Source organism: Micropterus dolomieu, linkage group LG17, assembly GCF_021292245.1.
Source record: "Micropterus dolomieu isolate WLL.071019.BEF.003 ecotype Adirondacks linkage group LG17, ASM2129224v1, whole genome shotgun sequence".
NCBI lineage: Eukaryota > Metazoa > Chordata > Actinopteri > Centrarchiformes > Centrarchidae > Micropterus > Micropterus dolomieu.
The window spans coordinates 19,182,771-19,204,116 of NC_060166.1; the positions used below are offsets into that span (position 1 = coordinate 19,182,771).

Genomic DNA, 21,346 nt, shown 5'->3' on the forward strand with positions numbered 1-21,346 from the left:
GGTCATATAATTAGAATATCATCAAAAAGTTGATTTATTTCAGTAATTCCATTCAAAAAGTGAAACTTGTATAATGTATACATTCATTCCACACAGACTGATATATTTCAAGTGTTCATTCCTTTTAATTTTGATGATTATTACAACTAATGAAAACCCCAAAATCATTATCTCAGAATATTAGAATATTGTGAAAAGGTTTGATATTGAAGACACCTGGTGCCACACTCTAATCAGCTAATTAACTCAAAACACCTGCAAAGGCCTTTAAATGGTCTCTCAGTCTAGTTCTGTAGGCTACACAATCATGGGGAAGACTGCTGACTTGACAGCTGTCCAAAAGACGACCATTGACACCTTGCACAAGGAGGGCAAGACACAAAAGGTCATTGCTAAAGAGGCTGGCTGTTCACAGAGCTCTGTGTCCAAGCACATTAATAGAGAGGCGAAGGGAAGGAAAAGATGTGGTAGAAAACAGTGTACAAGCAATAGGGATAACCGCACCCTGGAGAGGATTGTGAAACAAAACCCATTCAAAAAGTGGACTGCAACTGGAGTCAATGCTTCAAGAACCACCACGCATAGATGTATGCAAGACATGGGTTTCAGCTGTCGCATTCCTTGTGTCAAGCCACTCTTGAACAAGACACAGCGTCAGAAGCGCCTCGCCTGGGCTAAAGACAAAAAGGACTGGACTGCTGCTGAGAGGTCCAAAGTTATGTTCTCTGATGAAAGTAAATTTTGCATTTCCTTTGGAAATTAAGGTCCTAGAGTCTGGAGGAAGAGAGGAGAGGCACAGAATCCACGTTGCTTGAAGTCCAGTGTAAAGTTTCCACAGTCAGTGATGGTTTGGGGTGCCATGTCATCTGCTGGTGTTGGTCCACTGTGTTTTCTGAGGTCCAAGGTCAACGCAGCAGTCTACCAGGATGTTTTAGAGCACTTCATGCTTCCTGCTGCTGACCAACTTTATGGAGATGCAGATTTCATTTTCCAACAGGACTTGGCGCCTGCACACAGTGCCAAAGCTACCAGTACCTGGTTTAAGGACCATGGTATCCCTGTTCTTAATTGGCCAGCAAACTCGCCTGACCTTAACCCTATAGAAAATCTATGGGGTATTGTGAAGAGGAAGATGCGATACACCAGACCCAACAATGCAAAAGAGCTGAAGGCCACTATCAGAGCAACCTGGGCTCTCAAAACACCTGAGCAGTGCCACAGACTGATCGACTCCATGCCACGCCGGATTGCTGTAGTAATTCAGGCAAAAGGAGCCCCAGCTAAGTATTGAGTGCTGTACATGCTCATACTTTTCATGTTCATACTTTTCAGTTGGCCAACATTTCTAAAAATCCTTTTTTTGTATTGGTCTTAAGTAATATTCTAATTTTTGGAGATATTGAATTTGGGATTTTCATTAGTTGTCAATTTTAATCATCACAATCAATGAAATAAACATTTGAAATATATCACTCTGTGTGTAATGAATGAATATAATATCCAAGTTTCACTTTTTGAATGGAATTACTGAAATAAATCAACTTTTTGATGATATTCTAATTATATGACCAGCACCTTTATGTGATGAATGAGTCACAGCATATTTTTGTTTGGCTGAAGCTAGTCAGACCCTATCTTGCCACATTTTCTAAAAAACAAGTGGCCGTATGTTTTCTGACCTTTTTTTCAATGCATTGTTTTCTGTCTAGCATGCTCCTGCGCTATGCCTTCTCTCGGCTACGGTCAACCCAAGTCGCTGTGGTTCACTGCAGTGCCCAGACATCATCTCGCCATGTCCTGCAAAAGCTTGGTCAGACCTGCCTGCTGCTCAGCTCTAACACCGGTCGAGTCTTCAGACCCAAAGACTGTGAGAACCTTGTGCTCTACCTAAAAGACATCAACCTACCTAAACCTGATAAATGGGGGACCAGCAACCTCATTGCCTTCCTGCAACAGGTAGAGAGGACACATAAAACAAAAAGAGAAGTAAACTAATTTGTGAAAGCATGATGTGGTTAAAAAAAAAAAAGCATAGTTTCAGTTCTAAATGTACACCCTCATGAGCTCAGACTTTGACACTGATTCGTATCACATCAGTGAGGGTTCAGGGCTGTTCCATGTAAAATTAAAGTACTTACCTCTTAAATATGTTTTAAGCCCTTTAATAAATGCCTTACTTTCTCTCAACTCTCCAATTTCTCCACCTTCTTAATTCTGTCTCTCTCCTCTCTTTCTCTCTCCGTCTTTCCTACAGGTTTTGACATATAAGGGATTCTATGATGAAAATCTGGAGTGGGTGAGTCTTGAGAACATCCAGGTGGTGGCCTCCATGTCAACAGGGGGTGCTGTAGGGAGCCATTCTCTCACCTCCCGCTTTTCATCTATAGTTCGTATCTGCACTATAGAGTAAGTATAGAACTAATGTACTTGATGCATTACTTTACACATTGTGAAACAGAATGCTATTATACATGGATTTGCATATATGCTCTCTAAAGTTTGTTTCCCAACATCACTCCTCGTCTCTTTTGCTGTTGGTTTCCCTCTAACCCTAACCCTCACCACCCTCTCTTTTTATTTCCCCGCATCTATCTGTTTCTCTGCTTCTTTGCCTCTGCTTTTAGCTATCCAGACAGGGAGCAGCTACAGACTATCTACTCAGCATACCTGCAGCCAGTTCTCCAGCATAGTCTGGGCAGCCAGGCTTCCTGGGCCAGCACAGGGAAAACACACCAGCTGGCTGGGTCTCTTGTGCAGCTCTATGAACAGGTACTGGCTTAGACAGGGGGTTCATTCATGTTCACATTTGTATTTGTTGCAACATAGTCTTGTCTGAGATATTGACAGCATAAACAAGTCAGTGGAGACCGAGCAAGAAGCGCACACTGACTGATGAATGTGATCAGGAACACTACTACACCCATGTGCACCACAGTAGCCCTGACCAGGCCCTTTATGCTTTAAAAAACAAAAAGCCCTTCTTTGTATTCCTTGGTTTTGGATGAGTGCCTAGCAGTGTTTTGGTTACTAGAACAGGTACGTACATTACAGAGGTATAACATGTAGGGCTGGGGCGATTCATCGACACAGTCGATGTAATCGATAACACAAATACATCGACTCGCATTATGTGCGTCGAAGCGTTGCTGCATCCGGTGTTAGCAGGGATTCCCCCAGACAAGCTCCAGCTACAAGATCGTGCCTAAAGTTTGGGAGTATTTTAGACAGATACTCAACACTATACTATACTCAGATACTCCCCGTGAGCTCTGTGAATTGGAAATATCTTCACTGCAGCACAACTGCTGTCCACGAATACGTGAAGCAGCATGAACACATGAAGCGAAAGTATCCCGGAGCACTTTGTCTAGACGGCAGCACCGCAAATCGTGTTTACTATCTGTCTCCACACAAGCACGGCCCATTATCAGCACAAGAACCGGCCACGTAGTCTTTTAAAATTTATTTAAAAAGACATTGATGCAGAAATACAATATTGAGTAATGCAGTATGATAATCAAATGTATTTTATTATGATAATTAAATGTATTTGATTATCATACTGCTTTAATCAATATTGAAATAAATCCGTGTCAGAAACATAAAAGTTTTAAGTAAAGTAGCCTAATTAATTATTGTTATAGTTATATAGTTATTGTTATTATCACAACACATCAGTGACGTGGAAATTGGATTAATTTTAAGATATGCTGCTATTGTCATTATATCTAATATGCTTCATCAATATTATTGAATAAAATATTGATTTATTGATTAGACATTTTTTTGATATTTATTTCAGATAAATTTGTATGTTAATTGAGTAATAAGCAACATTTTTTCCCTTTAGAATACACAAAATTAGTCGTTAGATTAATCGACTAATCGAAAAAATAATCGTTAGATTAATTGATTTGAAAAATAATCTTTATGTATAGCGCTAAAAGCATGACACAGTAGTGCAGAATGAGGCTGCAATTTTGATTTTGTTTAGGTGGTGAACGGGGTGGTGGTAGTGCATTGGATAAGATGCATGCCTTTGGTGTGGGAGTCCCAGGTTCAACTCCACACTGTGACACACCCACCAATGTGTCCCTGAGCAAGACACTTAACCCCTGGTTGCTCCAGAGACGTGCGACCTCTGACATATAAAGCAGTTGTAAGTTGCTTTGGATAAAAGCGTCAGCTAAATGAATAAATGTAAACTTTGTACATTAATAGTTACATTTTTCCAGCATCTTACTCTGTATCACACTTAATTAATGTCACATAATTAATTATGTCCGGATACACTTAGTCGTCTTTCAATTGTACTATTTATTGGGTGATAGGTTGTTTTATTCTGTCCAGGACTTGTACAGGAACAGAATATAAATATATAAGTATGACACACATGTTGTGCTTTAAGAAGTTAAATTCTGTGTCATGATGCATTTTATGCTGATGACACACAACTATAAAGGCACTTATTTTGGTGAATTACTGTAAATTCAACATGAATTCAGCGTGTCGTAAATTGCCAGTGTATTATGTCCTATAGATATGTATTTATCACTGTCTCCCCGTGTATCTTTACACTCAGGTGAAAGCCAAGTTTACAGTTGATGACCACAGCCACTACCTGTTTACCCCCTGCATCCTCACAGAATGGGTCCTCAGCCTGCTGCGATATGACCTCACTGCAGGTAACCACATTCAAGAATGCACACATAATAATATGTGTGTTTTTGAACACTTTTAAACAGGAATAAGATTGGTGTAATATCCAGGGACACGAAAACCTTCTCTAAGTTGGGGAACAACAAAGAACCTTCAGCCTTCATTGGGACCCAAGCATAATATACCATTTTTAAAAAACTTTTGAAAATAGGGAACCCCTTAAGAGTCACACCCATGGCCCAGAAGGGGCTTTCTTTACCCACATGTTCAGAGGCACTGCTGTATGTAAATAAAATCAGAACGTTGGATTTAATGACCCTCTAGTTTTCTTTTAATTCCTCAGACTTCACAAAGAATAGTTTTGCTGCCGCTATGGAACATAAAGCATTAATAAGTGTCAGTTTTGATGCCAGAATCAAAAAGACGGCGCCAGATGGCTTAGTTTCTTGTCAGTATTCTTTTAGCTCAGAGCTACTGTCTCCAACTCTCACCTTTTTCTCCATTCAATCTCTCTCTCCCTCCTCTCTTTCCTCACTTCCTCTCTGTCACTTGTCTTTCTCCCCCTCTTTTATCATCCTCTCCCTTTTCCGTCCTTTCATCTCTTCCTCTGTCACTCTTTCTCTCCTTCTGCAATGTGTTCCTGCTGTGATAGTGAGTCCAATCATTAATTTTAATTAAACACGTCAGCGGACAAACTTGTTATTTTCCTATGCTCATCATTTTTTAACTTGCTCTTACTTCTTTCTCCATCTTCTCCCCTCTTGCTGCTCACCGTATTTTCTGGTACGTAACACCCTACCCCCATCATCTTTATTCTGTGACTTTATTCTGTGACTGTGTTGACGTTTTTGGTGAGTTTTAGTGTGCATTTGATCACAATGAATATATTAACAACACGTCATAACTTGCATAACTTCTGTTGAAATTTAAAGAGGCTATAACCAATATTTTGCTGAGAATCATCGCTTGAATTTGCAGCTCCGCTAGGCATTTCAGAGCTTTATAGCGAGTTTCTGCGCATTGTTTACCTGTCCAGTCTGTAAATTTACTGCTTTGCTTCACTGTCACTGCCCTCATAACATAATTCTCAGCTGTAGCAGGCAGCTGTTTTCAGCAAAAAAGCTCTAAAAACCTACTGTACACTACCAGTTCAGCACCAAACGCAAACAGACACAGTTAGCATTTAACTGGTGAATATAGTGGAGCATTTAGCAGCTGAGAAGCCAGATATTTCCATCAGGTGTTGATAGAGATAAAAAAACAGAGCTTAAAGAGAGTGAATATTGGTTTGCCTGGTGGACTTAATCACAACTCTCCAAATTAACGATATGATAATGATGAATGATTGCTCTGTAACTAACGCAAGTGTAAATAAGCAACGGCTAAGTCTGCCAAAAAGTTGAAAAGGTGATAATAGGTACTTTCGAGATGACTGCGACTGATTTTTGCCAACTTGATAGTCGTAACGTGAGCTGCAGGTGACTGCAGGGGCGGGGAATAAAAAAAGCATCATTCAAATGCACCTCATATGTCAGTGCTGTATTCACAGCTTGTTTCTGCTGCCCCCAATTGGCCAAAATAAATTTAATGGACCTGCTCCCAAGACCAAGTGAGATTGTGGATGTTTCCCCATGTAAATGAGCAAGAGATTATGTATAGTGGACTTTGGTTTGCAGTTTTTGTTGTTGCACAGCAGTGTATCTGGAGCATAAGACGTTATCAGCCAATTTAAGCTTATCACAGATATATCAGTATCAGGGGACATGCTAGTCAATAAGTAACACAACATTATAGTTAAATATGCTAAAATAGGATATAGAAACGGTGTTGCCTTTACATGGGTTGTCCACCAAAGAGCAGCCATACGCATAGAAAAGGTTTAGCACTTAAGTGTTTTCTTTTCCTTAGTGATCTTTAAATTTTTATATGCCAGGAAACCCCTGGAGTGTCAACTGGCTCTCTGTTTGACTCTCTCCTTCAGCTCTGTCAATATAATGTGACAGACGCCGTTGCTAGCGGCCTATGAGACCACAGTTCTGGCATGTCCCTATAGCGTTCTCTTTTTAGCCTGCAGCACTCTGTTGATTCTTGGGGGAATTAAGTCCATTTAGTCTCACCCTTGGAGGTGCTTTTGTCATGCCTGATCTCGGCAAAAACAGCCCTTTGACTCATGTTGAGGCCTGAGTCATAGTGTAAACACTGCTGTGTCTGTCCTTTTTGAAACTTAAACAACTTTGACAGATACGGTTGGGCTACAAAATACCCATTGTGTGTGTCATGGTGTAAGTGAGAAACAGAAAATGAAATTTCACTTTGCAGATGAATCATTGAAATGTTGTAACGTTGTTGTATGTTGTACGTAACCACCCCAGTGTTTCAGTCTGTTTTGAATGTTGTATCAAGGTTTTGATTAGAAACACATTTTTAAACACAATCAACAAATCTCATCTTGTGTGTAAATGCAAGCATGCCCATTTTTTGCGATATCCTGTTTTTTATTAACCCAAATATGTGTGTGTATCTCATTTGTTTCTTTTTAGCTCAATCTAATGTGACAGACAGCGTGTTGGAGGTGGTAGCATATGAGGCCAGGAGGCTGTTTAGAGACCGGCTAGTTTCCTCCAAAGACCTTCACACCTTTGATAACATCCTCTCCTCCATCATAAGGGGAGACTGGGGCTCTGACACTCTAGATAACATGACTGGTATGCGATAGTTGTATTCTCACTGACATATGCCTCCATTCAAATACATACACATACAAAACAACTGTTTGTGGGTTCAGATGGATTCACTTATGCCTGAGTGAAAGTGACATTTGATTGGCTCTCTTTGACAGCTCTGCATTTATGGCTGTTTCTCATGCTTATTTCAAACCAGCTATACGTGGATAAATTTGGTTTGTCTACTCCAAACCACTGAAAACTGATTAACAAAATTCACGTGCATAACCATTTGTTCTCATTCACTTATCAAGAATATAGTGTAACCCTAAGGTAATAACATTTGAATTCCTAGCAGGTGTGAGATGTTGGCAACTGCTTTTAAGTCCTGGTTGGAGCTGGTTGGACTCCAATGCTACACTTGCCTGCCAACTCCTAGTATGAGATACATGAGAAAAGGCCATACAAGAATCAAGAGTTATACCAGAATGATGTCTGGTGTTGTCCATACTATACATATCCCCTCCTCCTTATATACAAATAGACACTGTAATAGTAATACTAAAATGTACCATAATAATTAATAAAAATAATTTGTACTTTGTAATGATCGGCACAGCAGGCACATGCTGGCAAGAGCAAGCCATAGACAGTTTTCTTCATGCAAACTTATATTTGAGGCCAGTTTTAAGAAAACATGCAAAGATAGCCTGCTCAACTTGGAGTGGTGTAATAATCAAGAACAGGTCCTGGTTGCTGAAGAAATACAGTGACATATCTATAATAAAGGCCCTTGAAACAGTTAAACAAAGGCTTACAGTGCTAGCAGTTAGACTGAGGACACCAGAGAGACAGAGGCCTTAAGGATCAATTATTTTCAACACATCCAGTGTGCTTCTAGCTACAGTGTCATACCAAGAACCAGCTCACCAAAAGTTTAAACTTGGAGACTGGAGAAGCATGCATAAAACACCAGTGCTCAGTTTAAGTGACACGGAAGCGCAATATTCCAGAATCCCTGTGGGATTTATAAAAAAACCAAATGCACAGGTTGAACACACCTTACCTCATTTTCACATGTATTTGACTGGGATTATTTCATTTTTGTGCCAGTGCTGTCTTTGAAGTGCTCATTTTGTGTGTATTTTGTCTCACTTCTGTAGACAATCTTTGCTGTATGTCATCTGATGCACATACATTAACAGTGTGTAATATTTCCCCTGTGTGCAGATGGTTTCTATGTGACATGGGGAGCCACTGAAGGGGCTGTATTGGCTCCAGGCCAGTCTCTACCTCCTCATGGTAAACAACTGGGACGCCTGGATTCTGCTGACCTAAAACAAGTTATACAGAAGGTACACAGTGATGAACTGTATGGTGTGTGTGTGTGCTATTGATATTTATCTTTTAGTAAAGTAAGTAAAATCTCGAATGCAGGAGTTTTTTAATTTGTTTACATTATGATATTGCAACTTAGTAATTTAAAGATCGGAATAATTCTGCTTCTTTCATCCGCTTATGGTTTTATCTTTGTGTCTCATTCATGATGTGGTTGTGTTTCTTTGTCTTTGTGTTCTTATTTTCATTGCATTTGTCGGAGTGTCTGTGGTGCAGTTCCTCACCTGTGTGTGTTCCTCCCTTTGCTTCCCCTAGGGAGTAGTGCTGTACAGTCGTGATAACAGGGAGCTAGATCTTCTCCTTTTCTGGGAAGTGTGCGACTTTGTGTCCAGGGTGGATCGGGTACTAAGTCGGCCCGGTGGCTCTCTGCTTCTGGCGGGCCGGAGTGGAGTGGGTCGGCACACAGCCACGTCCCTGGTGTCACACATGCTCGGATACACATTGTTCACGCCCAAAATCTCCCGTGGTTATACTCTTAAGCAGTTCAGCAATGATCTCAAGACGGTAACTTACAACTTTTTGCAGCATGCACTTACAGATAATTGCATTGTACTAGCAATCGTTTTAATTGTCTTCCCATTACTACTCTATCAAGTGTTTCCCTTTCAGATTTAAATGGCCAAATAGATTGTTAAATGGCACCTGCACATAGCAATTAAATCACAAAAGCACAAATAGTGATAGTTAAAGGAACTTTAGTATCAGTATACCTGTGATATTTATTGCTTGTATGTATATCAAATGTATGTGTGTCAAACATATAATGTGTTTGTACTGTATATGTAGGTGATGCAACTGGCAGGTCTGGAGGGCCAGCAGATTGTTCTACTGTTGGAAGATTATCAGTTTGTCCACCCTGCTTTCTTAGAGATGGTCAACAGCCTGTTGTCATCAGGTGTGTATTGTTTCATTTTCTTTACTTCTATTTTTATGAGAACAGATTTGACTTGTTGGACTTCGAGGAGTTACAACTTCTTTTCAGGGTTAAGGTTAGAATTTTAAGGTGGGTTTAATGTTAGTAATAAAGGAGATGGTCGACATTTTGGGAAGTATGCTTATTCACTTTCTTACAGAGAATTAGATGGTAGGATTGATGTCTGTTTGGTAAATATGCAGCAGGAGCCAGGAGATGGTTAGCTTAGCTTAGCATAAGGACTGGCAACAGGAGGAAACAGCAAGCCTACCTCTGTCTAAAGGTAACAAAATTAATGTACCAGCCCTCTAAATCTCACTAATTAACTAGTTATATATCATTTGTTTTATCTGTGCACAAATTGAAGTGTAAAAATGACAAGTTGTGGTTTTACGGGGGCTTTTGTGCTGGTTTATTTCTTCGCCGAGCGCACTGACTGCCAATGTGAAACTATTCCTTTAAGTTCAACATATAAAGTTATGGTCAAATTGCAGCTTAATAAATAAGAATGAGTGTCAGTGGAGGGTCTCATAAATATGTTTATATGCTGTGTGCATTTAACACACTTCTATTGCAGCCCTTGTTTTTGGGTATACATGGTCTGGATTTGAATATGAACCATGCACTAGAGTGGCCACAATTACAATACGGCAAAAACTATGCTGTCCAGCAATCATAGGTTCTGGCCCTACTATCTTATATGTTGTTTCTTCTGAGAGATGTTACTGGATTAGTAAACACTGATAATTTCTTATGTTTTAGGTGAAGTTCCAGGTCTGTACACCCCAGAAGAACTGGAGCCTCTCCTCTCCTCCCTCAAAGATGCTGCTTCCCAGGATGGATTCACCGGACCACTCTACAACTACTTTTCCTACAGTCAGTATATTTATCAACAGCACATTCTCTCTGTCTGTGTGCTATTCATTATTGTGGTCTGTTCACATCTATGTGGCACATGTGGTAGTCTCTTCTCACTGTAAAAGTCTACATGTGTCATTTCTTTCCACTGATTGTGGATTGTATCTGACTTTATTTGTCTGCTTCCCTGCTGTGCAGTGGTGTGTGTGCTGTAGAAGTGGTTCAGTGTCACTGAGGATGCTGCTAGAGAATCAAATCAATAGCTGTTGGTTTGTCAAAGCAAACCAACTAAAGAGCCTACCGCTCACCTTCACTATCCAACTCAATATCTGTGACACAACAACTAGTGCCTGTCTTCACATTGCAGCTCACTGTCTCTGTTTCCCTCTCATTTGCTGTGTCTCAAACAACATTTTGTGGTGAACTTATCCACTGTTTTGATTCCCACCTCTTCTGTTATTCTTTGTGTATCTCACCCCCTCAGGAATCCAGCAGAACCTCCACATTGTTCTGATCATGGACTGCTCCAACTCTAACTTCACCATCAACTGTGAGAGCAACCCAGCTTTCTACCGCAAGTGCTCTGTCCAGTGGATGGAAGGATGGTCTGAAAGCAGCATGAAGAAGGTTAGAGGAGGAGGAGGAGGAGGAGGAGAAGTATAGCAACAAGATCAAAAACAGATATTCAATCAGCAATTGCTGGTGAAGTTCAATCTAGTATTTAACATGATAACTCCGGCTAAAAGTGTGAGAATGATTTACATATGCCTAGAAAGATCGAAAAGACAGATTTGTGTAGCCTAATTTTTTTCTGGCAAGCTAACAGCTGCTCTGCTGTAGCTTTGTACATATGTATGCTTTACCAGTATCCCGTGGCTCCAGAGCCAATATTGACCCTATCACTGCAGGGTTTAAGAAGTAAATTTGCTTACCTGTGGTGCCTAAAATTGAAAACTTGACAGAATCTTTTTAAAAAAGCAAGCGAGAGAAGAACATTTTTTATGCATGCATGAATGCTTTCTATCTAAATTTCAAATCCGGAATATGTGAACCTGTACCTTGTCAGATTCCTGAGTTGCTGCTGGCAAAAACAGAAGGAGGAGGGGAGGAGAATGAACGAGACAAGTCCACAAAGGGGAGAAGCTCAGGTAGGATCACTTGTATTCATAGCAAAAGTGTATAATTATTTAGAAAATGACCCATATTTCTGTAGTTCATCCCTGTCATTTCCCTAATCCTAACTGTACTGCACTTCTGTGGATGCAGTTTGTAGACACTTCATGCAGTTCACACTCACAACATGCAGTTATCACAATTGCAATCTTAGTACTGTAACTTAAAATAAAAATGGAAATGAAAAATTAAGAAATGTATGTTTTCTTTCATTTCATTACTTGTTTTGGAAACAGCAGTCGGAAACTTACTGTTTGGCTGTGTTCCATGTTGTGAATTGACTTCCTAGACTCTTTGCTCACAAGATACTTCATCCTCTGCTTCCAGCAGGATATGCTCAGGGAGACCTGTGCCATTTGTTCCTGATGGTCCATGAGTCATGTAGAGAACATGGTGCCACACCCAGCCAGTACATGTCCTTTCTGCATGTTTACACTGCAATATATAGCCGGAAGCAGAGCCAGCTCACAACGAGACAACTGCATCTACAGGTACAATATCAGCTGTAGTACAAGGTACATATATGCACAATGAACTAAGATGAATAGAAAAGTGCTCGGAGCAGGTGTTTGTTTGATCATTTTCCATAAGTTCATGTAGGAGGCAGCAAAAGTCAGTAAATTTATGTTTGCTATTATAAGTATTTTTCCTACTAACCCTGTTAAAAATAAATTTGATGTGAAGCACAGATGCTTCACATCAAAATTTATGAAGCATCTCTTGAAGGGAGCTAAGTAGAAGTAAAAGGTTTGTTTCGAATCCTCCATCTTGGTTTTTTAGAACTGAGCGTTTCTGATTGCAAATAAAGTGGTTGTAAGTAAGTGAACACTTGCCATTAGAAGCACTGCTGAATTTGGTATAGAGTTTACTTTTTTCTTTTTTAGCTCATACATCGGAGTCATATCTCATGTCTCTCACAACAGCTTATGATTGACTACTTGTGTCTGCAGGCAGGAGTGTCTAAGATGAACGAAGCTAAGGCATTGGTCGATGAGTTGAAGAGGCGGGCTGCAGAGCAGAGTGCACTGCTGAAGACCAAACAACAGGAGGCAGATTCTGCCCTGCAGGAAATCACCACCTCCATGCAGGTGTGTGTGTGTGTGTGTTTGACTGTGTGTGTAACTTTGACACTCAGTGGACAGTCCCGCAGGGGTTTATGTCTCGCAACTCCTACTGTGTCCGTCCTTCCTCCCAGCGCTCTCCTCTTCCCTTCCCTTCATTCCTTCTCTCCTCATCTGCATTGTATTATGCAAGAAACTTTTTCTGGATTTCCCATGTCTGTGTCTACCCTGCTGTGAAGACGCTGTTTATTTAGTTTGTGTGCGCAGTTGTTTGTTCTGTGACTTCTCATCCTGTGTTTTCTATCTCCTGATTTCCATGTTTCCATTTCCTCCTGCTGGCTCTGTCTGGAGGATGGATGGATGGATGGATAGATATATGCAGTGAAAAAACTAAGCTGAACCCTGTTCATTAGTTATGATATCCGTCTGTATTTCTCCCTGCGGGAATTCTGCTTTTTGAGTTAGATGGGAAGGAGGGAGAGAGAAGAAAAAAGAGGAACAAGAGAAGGAAAAACTGTCAGCGGAGTCAGTTTTCAGAGTGATAATTAACAACTAGACTCATCCTTTTGGGCTGTAGCAGCCATGTCTCCTGTAGACATGGAGACAGCGGGGGGGGGGGGACGTCTGGGACAAAGAGATGAAGAGTTGAAGCAAGCTAGGTGGCAGAGTGATAGAGGCTTGGAAGATGGAAACATTCAGTGGGAGAGGGAAACAGTGAAGGAGGAAGGAAAATGTGATTCGGAGAGGAAAATAAGGGTAAATAGGAAGGGATCAAGGCTTGACAAGGGGAGAAATGGAGGGATAGGGAGACAGTCAATGAAGGGATTAGCTTTGGATGAGGGTGAGATGTGATAAGATAGATAGATTCTAGTGATATAGAGGTGAGGGGGAGTGAGAGAGAGAGAGCGATGTAATTTGTAGGATTCTTTGGCAATATTGTTGTTACACATTAATGCTTAGAAAGCCAATTTGAATTGAGAGAGAGAGCGAGAGAAAGTATTGGAAAACAATGCTGCCAAATCTTCATCCTCTCTCTCTTTTCATCCCCGATGACTGGGTCTTAGTCTGACTGCTCCTAAACCAAATCTTTCATCTTTACTCAGAGGCGGACTGGGGCTGTATGTCTGACGCATCTCAGAATGGAAGTACTGAAAAAGAGGGGTCATTTGCATTTTAAAAGGCTGTTTATATCGATTTAACTTGTAATATCTCTAGGTCCGTGATCAAGTTTTCTTGGCGAATAGCAAGTTGAAGGGAGTATACTGCATATAATATTGTGTTTCCAAATTTGAAACATTGGATGGATATAATTTAAATCCAACACAATGCACATCACATGATCTTTTTGGTTATTCAGAATGCCAGTGACCAGAAGACAGAAATGGAAAAGATAAAAGGCAAGATGGCTCAAGAAGTGACCAAGATTGAAGAGAGAAAGGCCAAAATAGATGATGAGCTGAAGGAAGTACAGGTAAGTTGTCTTATTGACTTGTGCAGTCAGTACAAGTTAGTGAAATGTCATCACAAAGGTATTAAGGTATGAAAAAATAAATACCACCCAAGCCTAACATGTACAACTGCCTTCTATCTTTTCCATACCTACTATCCCGGCTTTACTTATCCCTTCTTTACCTCTGTATCCCTCTATCTTATCATTGCTGCCCTCTAGCCTTTGGTAGATGAAGCAAAGCGTGCAGTAGGAAACATCAAGCCCGAAGCTCTGTCAGAGATTCGCTCCCTCCGCATGCCCCCTGATGTAATCAGAGACATCCTGGAGGGGGTACTGAGACTGATGGGCATCTTCGACACCTCCTGGGTCAGCATGAAGAGGTGAGTGGGGAAGATATGGGAGGAATGTGTAAAAGGATAGACAGAAGAAGGGCAAGAAAGACGATAAAAGTTTCCACTGTTGGGAGTAATTAACGAGGATCTTCAACACCTTTAGGATTACCAAAAAAGAGGTGTGAGGAGGTGATGGGGTGTTAAGGGATGGATGGGGATGGAGGAAGAGGGAAAGGTTTGACACAGCTGGGAAAGGATGGCGAGAAGGAGAAATCTTCACACCTGGGTTAACATGAAGAAAATGAATTATAATAATAATAATAATGAAAAAACCTTAGCACTCTCTGTAAAAGATTTTTAAATTGGAGAAACACCCAAACCATCAATTTCTGCTCAAGTTTGGGCTGTTTTCAAGGCAGAATATTCTAATTAGTCTTCTCATTCAAACATTGATGTTTTCCCACCACTTATACACCCAGGCCTCAAAGAAATGAAACCATGTGTCAAAAAAGAAGTTGTTATGTTTAATGTTTGTCTGTGTATGCTGCATGTGTGACTGTGTCAATTCCTTCATGTTTCAATGTTGATTACCTTTTAGTACAAATCACTTATCTGACAATGGGCACCTTTAGAGGGGATCAGACAGACCTGCTAATGACTGCTAATGTATTAATTGGGTGTGCCAGCTCCACTCTGAGCACTGCAATTAACAAAGACAGTGTGGTTTGGAGTGGTGGGGCAGGCAGAGATGGATCTGAGTAACAAAGAGAATAAGTTGCAACTATTTGCACTTAATTAGAGATTACAAAAACTTTTAAGTCTCTCATAATTTTAGGCTTAAATTAATTAGCTTCTTCATTTTCTTAAAAAAAAAAAAAGTCACTTTATTCTAGCTCTCTAATGATCTGCCTCTCTTCCTATCTTTCTCACTTCTTCACTTTGCTTTATCCCCATGACATTTAACATCATACACACACACACACACACACACACACACACACACACACACACACACACACACACACACACACACACACACATCTTTTCTGTGTGCCTCTCTTTTTTCCACTTCTTTATTTTTCACCTTCTCATTTCCAATCTGCTCTCTCTTCCTTGTTTTATTTTTCCCTTTTGTTCTGTAGCTTTCTGGCTAAGCGTGGTGTGAGGGAGGACATAGCTACATTTGAGGCCAGGAACATCACCCCTGAGATTCGCCTGAGTGTGGAAGAGCTGCTCAACAGGAACAAGGCCTCCTTTGATCCCAAGGTCAGCTAGTCACAATGGCAGAATGAGAATTAGATGTATGGCTGTTATTAACCTCTTGTTTTTCGCTCACTGAAGTAATGTGGCTGTTGTCATAACTGAGTTGTTTCTGACTTGTGATGCTGTCGTTTTTATGGTCAGAATGCAAAGCGTGCAAGTGCGGCAGCTGCTCCTCTGGCTGCCTGGGTCAAAGCCAACGTCCAATACTCCCGAGTCCGAGAGAGGATAGAGCCACTGGAGAGAGAGCAGGCTGGACTACTGGAGTAGGAACAGACACATACACAAGCACCACTCCAGATAACATCTAAGAATGATTATGATTGATTTCTTTAACAAAACCACACACCTGCACATAAGCTATATGCATAAATAAGTTGCAATTTTGGGGCATAAATCATGTATCCAACTTAGCTGTTTTTTGTTAAAGGCTGAATGAGTAGGATTTTCCTAAAAACAATGTTTAGACTTACACGAAATGAATCACTAAAAGATTATGGCGGTGTATGTATCTGCAGAGACCCTGCCCACTGCCTGTAGTTTCTTCTTGTTTTTCATGTTCGTGACGTTTCTGGGCGTCAGCATTTGGGCAGTTGGTTTGTGGCTCCCAGCCAATAACAGCGCGGAGGGTGTGAGGTCGGGATGTATTGAGCAGGTTATTGGCTGGGGGCTAAACGCCCACTGCGATGGGTTACTGTCTGTCTCTCCTCTGCTCTCGGCCTGTGTCATGGATGTATAAAGAGCTGCAGGTCTGTGTGTCTGTTTGACAGAGAGCAGGGTCCAGCTACACACACACACACACGGCAATGTGGCACCTTCCTGCAGCATTGTGTGGAGGGTCTCTGATTTGTTACCACTAACACCACTCTCTTCATTTACTCTCTAGCTCGCTTGACCACCACTTAGGATGGTATGTTTACAAACAGCAAATGACAAATCCTACTCAATTTGCCTTTAAGTGATTTTCATAAAGATTCCCGGCTTGTAAGTGAGCTTGTGGTCTTGGTCTTAATCAGACATCTTTTAGTCACACATAGACAATGCTTCATGATAAACCTAGACACACAAGATACCTTACTGTGTTCTGTGTATGTGTCCAGAAACCTGAGGAAAACGGAGAGTAGAAAGAATAAGCTGGAGGACCAGCTCAACTCTGTTGGAGCCAAAGTAAACGAGCTGAAAGAGAAGTATGTCTCATTCCAACCTTCAGTCTTTTCTTCCAGCCTTCTTCCATTTCTACTGTATTTCACCTGTGAGAAAAAAGGTTATCATTTTACTTCATCAGAAATGACTCCGGTAATGTTTTTGTAAAAAAACATAATTCAAATCATTCAACTTCACAGTGACCATCATTCCCTTATGACTAGCCCTAACTTCAGGTTGACTAGATAGCAAAAAAAAAACAAAAAACCCCTGATCCAATCAGGAGCATGACAAGAACTCATTCTGTCTTTTCGATTGGCCAGACCAGAACTGGCGAAAGCGAAATTTACTTTTAAACTATGGTGAAAAGCTGGTATGACCGACAATAATGCAGCTTTCCAAAAGGTATCCACAAGAGAGAAACTTCACTTTTTTGAATTTGCTGTCCCTTTCAATCACTTCCAGTTGTGCGTCATCAATCCTTCTCTGCTGCTTGTATTATTCCACCATGTAGTGATATACATATGGATACAAACAATCCATAATGCCTAAAGGGCATGTCTTTTCCACCATCTTTTAAATTTGGACATTGGCAAGTCCCCCCTTACTTTTCAGGTCATAGTCCAACACAGGTGAACTTCACACTGCACGTGTGACCAAGCCCTTATGCTCAGTCACACATCTTCAACCTTTGCTCTCTCTAACAATCTGTCCTGCCGTTTATCTTCCAGTCCATCCCTGTTTGTTACAATCATCCCTTAACTGTGTGCATCGAACTGAAACATTTTTTTTTCACCGGCCATTCCCTTCCTCTCCCCTCTTCTCCTTCCTTACTCTCTTGGCACCTCACCTCACCTCTCCTCGCCTCAACTCGCCTCACTTCTACTTTCAACGGCGTAGAAGCAACTACAAATGGATTATACATCAGATAAATTATGATATATTTACAGTGTATTTAATCTGTCTTTGGGGAAATTGAACAAAAACAAGAATTCCAGTCTTAGAAATCTCCAGTGTCCCCGTATCAAACACATTCTTCTACTACTTTATCTTTCCTCAGGTTTCAGTGTTATACTACAGAGGCAGCTAAGTTGGAGGCTGAGGTGACAAAAGCTCAGGACACGATCACTGCAGCCCAGCAGCTTATATCACAACTGGACGGGGAACACACACGGTGGAACGCACAGGTAGTTTGATGTATGAGTTTGTTGATGTGTGTATTGGTGTGGGAGGTTATACACATTTTCTAAGAAAGGGGCTCATTTACCATGTAAGCGCAACAGGAGGTGTGTGTATGTACATGCGCGTGTGTGTTTGTGTGACAGGGGGATGTATCCTGCTGTCTTGAGTCCCTTCTGGCTGTTTTTACTCCTCTCTACAGCATCTGTCTGCACCTTAATTAAAACACTCAATCTCTTCCTGACATACACACTTGCACATACACCCTCACACTCACTGCCTCCCCCAAGGCCCTCACCAAAAGAGCCAGTTTACTCTCTGCTCACGTATTTCCATTTACTCACACATACACACACACACGCTTCATCCCTAACTCTTTTGCACACTATGCAGTAGCTGTGGTTCGCTATATGTTAATGCCTCTAACTTGGGTGTTTCAAGGGAAAGGGAGAACCACATATAGAGAGGGAGTACATAGCTACAGAATTAGTGGTGCAGAAAAAGACAAGTTTTGAGTTGAAGTACATCAAATAATGTGGCAGGATGTTTGACAGTATTAGCTTAAAGGTATGATCTGGTACGTTGCATCATTTATGATTCAAACTATACATGGTCCCTTTTTAAATAAGATAAATAAATTATCCAGTAGACCAGATATTATGTATACCTAAAAACCTGCAGCCTCAGAGGCGTGGGCATTCAAGACTCATAAGACTTGACAATTAAGCCCAGTGCATAGTTATTAAACATGTGCATGTGTATTTGTGATCCCCCTCTAGACTACATCAAAGGAATCCTGATCAACCTAGAAATGACAGCAGTAATGTCACATTAGCTCATAACGGGGCAATAAAGTGTAGGAATGTGCTCCTGTGTTGTGAGTTGGGTTTACAGTTAATCAGTTTGGAGAAGTGAAAGCTCATGCTATGCCCACATGGGCCAAGTTACTTACCTTTATCTTCCATTTTTCTCTTCTTTCATCCCTACCTTTTCTTTACATTCATCCCTCTGATTCCTTCCAATCCCCATGGAGCCCTTCTGTCTCTTGTCTTTCTCTTTTTTGTACTTTTTTCACCCTAATCACTTACCTGTCCGTCAACTCCTCCTCTCCTCTCTCTGGCCTGTATCTGTTCTCCTTGTGTCTCTCTGTCTATCAGATGTCTGAGATAAAGAACGAGTTGGACACGCTCCCTATGAGGGCTATGCTTGCTGCGGCGTTCATCACCTATCTGTCTGCGGCTCCTGAAGACCGTAGAAAGCACTGTCTGGAGACGTGGATGGCTCAATCTGGACTTCAGAGTAAATAAACAACCCGCTGGCACCAACATATGCCAACTCCTGTACTAAACAGTCTGCACAAACACACTGCTACCCACACACATGGCACAATGCACTGTGTTAATGCATATGGTGCATATACAACACTTAAAAATTATTAAATAATTGGAAAGTGGAGAGTGTTAAAATTGCTAGAAACCTCTCCAAGTCTACAGTTTACACAAAAATTTACCAATCATGTTGGTATATTGTCAAAAAAAGTCTCTATCTAAAATCTTTATCTTTAATCATGCAAGTAACCTAACAAGTACTTACAAAAAAACTAACTCAGTAAAGATTTCAATACTTTTCTTTACAATACTTAGCTGGGGTAGGTAGTTTATTACAGAAGTGTTTTTTGTTATATTTGTTGAAATTCATTTTACATTCTGACAGCAATCGATAAATCAGATGATCTGACACAAAGATTTGACTTATTTGCCTTATTTGGTCCAATTGAAATGATTGGCTGGCTTATCTGCCTGTCAACCTACCCTACCATCCTGTGCACACTCTTCCACTTAAAAAATGTTTTTTGGGGGAGTGGCTTTGGATGGAGGCCTTAAGGGAGTAGGTGGGATTTTTTTCTCTTGCTAGTTTCTCCAACGTTGCCTACCCTAACTTTAATAATGCAGTACACACGGTAGCTCTGCTTTAATCTTGAGAAGCTACAGAGCTGCAGTCTCTTTTCATTCAGCATACACTGTAAATTTCCAGCTAAACTGAGGCTTTTTGAAGACACCTCTCTCTCTCGCTCTCGCTCTCGCTCTCGCTCTCGCTCTCGCTCTTTCTCTCTCTCTCTCCCCTGTCATTCACCGTGTTGTGCTGCCGACAACTGCATGCGCGTTGCAGTTCCCCGTGGGTCTATTTCAAGTAGCTGGCTATTTAAAAACGATAAAAATATTCTTTATGTGATTCATCAACGGTGATAAATTATCCAAAAGTCCCACGAGGTGCGAACAACTCGGCACAACACCGTGAAGCTGGGGCTCGGTCTCTTTAACAAACGTTCCTCCACTGCCACTGCACACATACGCCTACACATGCGCACTGACGACCCAGGGTTAGGGTTACAATTTTGGATTTATTCATGCACTTCAAAACCATTTATTGAAAGTTTTATTCTTTTTACATATTTATTTATGGCATTAAATGTTGAAATGTATATTGTAATAGGCTGTATATTAACTTACTGGGAGAAAACTGGTAGTTCTATGTAAAATCAGACGTTGGGCACCCCCATATTGCCAAAATGGCATGATCCTTATTTCACTGCATCGGATCTTCGACTATTCGGGGTCAGCCCTATTATACACTATTGTTGAATTGGGACTTGTCAAGTGGTTGTTGAAGTGTCCAGTAACTGAGGTGTCTGAGGTTTGATTAAAATTACCAACTCTCTTTTGAGTAAACAAATATAAAAGGCAACAAATACGCATGTGCTTTTGTGTCGTGTTTGTTTTTGTATCAGAGTTTGATTTACGGTCATTCCTGTGCACGGAGAGTGAGCAGTTGATCTGGAAGAGTCAAGGGCTGCCGTCTGATGATCTCTCCATGGAGAACGCACTTGTCATACTACAGGTTAGACATTGATGGGCATCTCTGTCAAATCTTGTTTTGTCTCTCCCTTTTGTTTTAATTCCCTTTATTACAAATCTGCTTTGACACAGAAGGATCTATTTCATTAAAGCAATGTAATCACCTTTTAAAACGACATCAAAAGTACAATATAACTACAGCATTTACTTGTAACAACCAATCTCCATATTATTGGTAATATCAAAAATTCTGCCCTCATTACCATTCATATGCCCTCCATTTGTCTGTATTGTGTTTGTCTGTTGTTTTACCATTGCTGCCTTAAGATCAATGCGCTAAAGTTACAGGTAAGGTGTTCCATAATTCATCCTTATAGCCCCTCAGTTAGTATTAGTAGTGTA

The 21,346-nt window shown here is 40.8% G+C and overlaps 1 protein-coding gene across 1 annotated transcript in view; it reads left to right on the forward strand.

The window, feature by feature from the left end:
- Window positions 1-1,710: 1,710 nt before the first annotated feature.
- Window positions 1,711-21,346, forward strand: part of LOC123986093 (cytoplasmic dynein 2 heavy chain 1-like) — a 76,566-nt gene continuing 56,930 nt past the window's right edge. Inside the window, exons 1-21 of the mRNA XM_046074174.1 lie at window positions 1,711-1,956; window positions 2,255-2,406; window positions 2,625-2,769; window positions 4,583-4,685; window positions 7,200-7,364; window positions 8,553-8,677; window positions 8,976-9,224; window positions 9,507-9,615; window positions 10,396-10,509; window positions 10,976-11,118; window positions 11,558-11,639; window positions 11,992-12,155; window positions 12,615-12,752; window positions 14,083-14,196; window positions 14,395-14,555; window positions 15,650-15,773; window positions 15,912-16,033; window positions 16,868-16,954; window positions 17,971-18,097; window positions 19,247-19,388; window positions 20,878-20,987. Coding sequence (XP_045930130.1) covers window positions 1,711-1,956; window positions 2,255-2,406; window positions 2,625-2,769; window positions 4,583-4,685; window positions 7,200-7,364; window positions 8,553-8,677; window positions 8,976-9,224; window positions 9,507-9,615; window positions 10,396-10,509; window positions 10,976-11,118; window positions 11,558-11,639; window positions 11,992-12,155; window positions 12,615-12,752; window positions 14,083-14,196; window positions 14,395-14,555; window positions 15,650-15,773; window positions 15,912-16,033; window positions 16,868-16,954; window positions 17,971-18,097; window positions 19,247-19,388; window positions 20,878-20,987 — 2,922 coding nt within the window. The remainder of the gene's footprint in view (window positions 1,957-2,254; window positions 2,407-2,624; window positions 2,770-4,582; window positions 4,686-7,199; window positions 7,365-8,552; window positions 8,678-8,975; window positions 9,225-9,506; window positions 9,616-10,395; window positions 10,510-10,975; window positions 11,119-11,557; window positions 11,640-11,991; window positions 12,156-12,614; window positions 12,753-14,082; window positions 14,197-14,394; window positions 14,556-15,649; window positions 15,774-15,911; window positions 16,034-16,867; window positions 16,955-17,970; window positions 18,098-19,246; window positions 19,389-20,877; window positions 20,988-21,346) is intronic.